Raw genomic sequence first — 1,405 nt, 5'->3', positions numbered from 1 at the left:
GAGAGGTAAGATGAGAGAGGCAGCTCCTGAATGTTGCTTCTGAGGAGGGAGTAAGTGATTCGGGCATTGCGTGCCAGATCTGGATCTGAGGCTTGTACATGGAAAATGGAAGTTCCTGAAGGATTGTTCTCTGGTACAAAGGCAGTGTAAGAGGCTTTCTCAAAGGTAGGAATGTTGTCATTGATATCTGAAATCTTCAAGGAGATGATCTTCTCTGTTGAAAGAGGAGGTGTACCTTTGTCTGTTGCTATAATTGTGATATTGTACTCTGGAGTTCTTTCCCTGTCTAAAGGGCCATCTGTAAGAAGCTTATAGAGGTTATTGGATGTTGACACAACTTTGAATGGCAAATTGTTTTCCAAATGGCATGTGATTTCCCCATTATCCCCAGAATCTCTATCAATGATGTTGATAAGGGCTACCAGAGTACCTACTGCTGAATCTTCGGATATTGGACTGGTTATGGAGGCGAGAATCACTTCTGGACCATTGTCATTCTCATCTAATAGTTTTATTGCAACATTACATTGAGCTGCCAATTCACCTCCATCTCTTGCTTCTACCGTCATGACATATTTCTCTGTTTCCTCAAAGTCCAGAGTTTCCTTAACTGTAATTTTCCCATTTTCTGTGTCCAAGTTGAATTTCTGGCGAGCACGTTCAGGGATGTTTCTAAAACCATAGCTGATCTGACCATTTGAACCTGCATCTCTGTCTGTGGCTTTCACCTGTACCACTAAAGACCCAATTGGTGTGTTCTCCCTCAGGTTCACCATGTACAGTTCTTGACTGAAAAGTGGTGGGTTGTCATTTGCATCAATGACAGTAATCCATATTTTGGCTGTCCCTGTTTTGGGAGGCTTCCCTCCATCCAGAGCTGTAAGTATTAAATGGAAACTGCTCTCACTTTCATGATCCAATTGTTTGTTCAATACTAATTTTGGGTATTTTTTCCCAGACTCATTCTCTCTCACATCCAGAACAAAGTATTGATTTGTATTGAGACTGTAATTCTGTAGTGCATTGATCCCATTATCAGGATCCTCAGCTTGCTCTAATATAAAAGTGGTTCCTGGTAAAGTGGATTCACTGATCCCTAACTTGATATCACCATTCAGAAAATGTGGTGCATTGTCATTAATATCCAGTATCTCTACAGTTATATGAAAAATATTCATAGGATTTTCAGCCATCACTTCAAAACTGATGGGGCAGGATATACTTTCCACACATATTTCTTCTCTATCAATCTTTTCATTCACAAACATTTTTCCATTTTCTGCATTGATAGTGAAATACTGCTTTCTGCCTAAAGAAAGGATGTGCAGATTTCTCTTGGCTATTTCTCCAGCTTTCAATCTCAGATCTGTGGCTAGATTACCCACAAGGGAACCCTTTTCCATTT

The 1,405-nt window shown here is 40.1% G+C and overlaps 1 protein-coding gene across 1 annotated transcript; it reads right to left on the bottom strand.

Annotated features, from left to right (window-relative positions):
• Window positions 1-21: 21 nt before the first annotated feature.
• On the bottom strand, window positions 22-1,371 carry LOC121918719 (protocadherin gamma-B7-like; the record flags this gene model as incomplete). The annotated part of the gene is made up of 1 exon (XM_042444728.1): window positions 22-1,371. A coding segment is annotated over exon 1 (1,247 nt), but the record flags the coding sequence as incomplete, so codon positions are not given.
• Window positions 1,372-1,405: the final 34 nt, after the last annotated feature.

Source organism: Sceloporus undulatus, unplaced genomic scaffold (assembly GCF_019175285.1).
Source record: "Sceloporus undulatus isolate JIND9_A2432 ecotype Alabama unplaced genomic scaffold, SceUnd_v1.1 scaffold_27514, whole genome shotgun sequence".
Classification (NCBI taxonomy): Eukaryota; Metazoa; Chordata; class Lepidosauria; order Squamata; family Phrynosomatidae; genus Sceloporus; species Sceloporus undulatus.
This window is presented reverse-complemented; position numbering and strand designations above follow the sequence as displayed.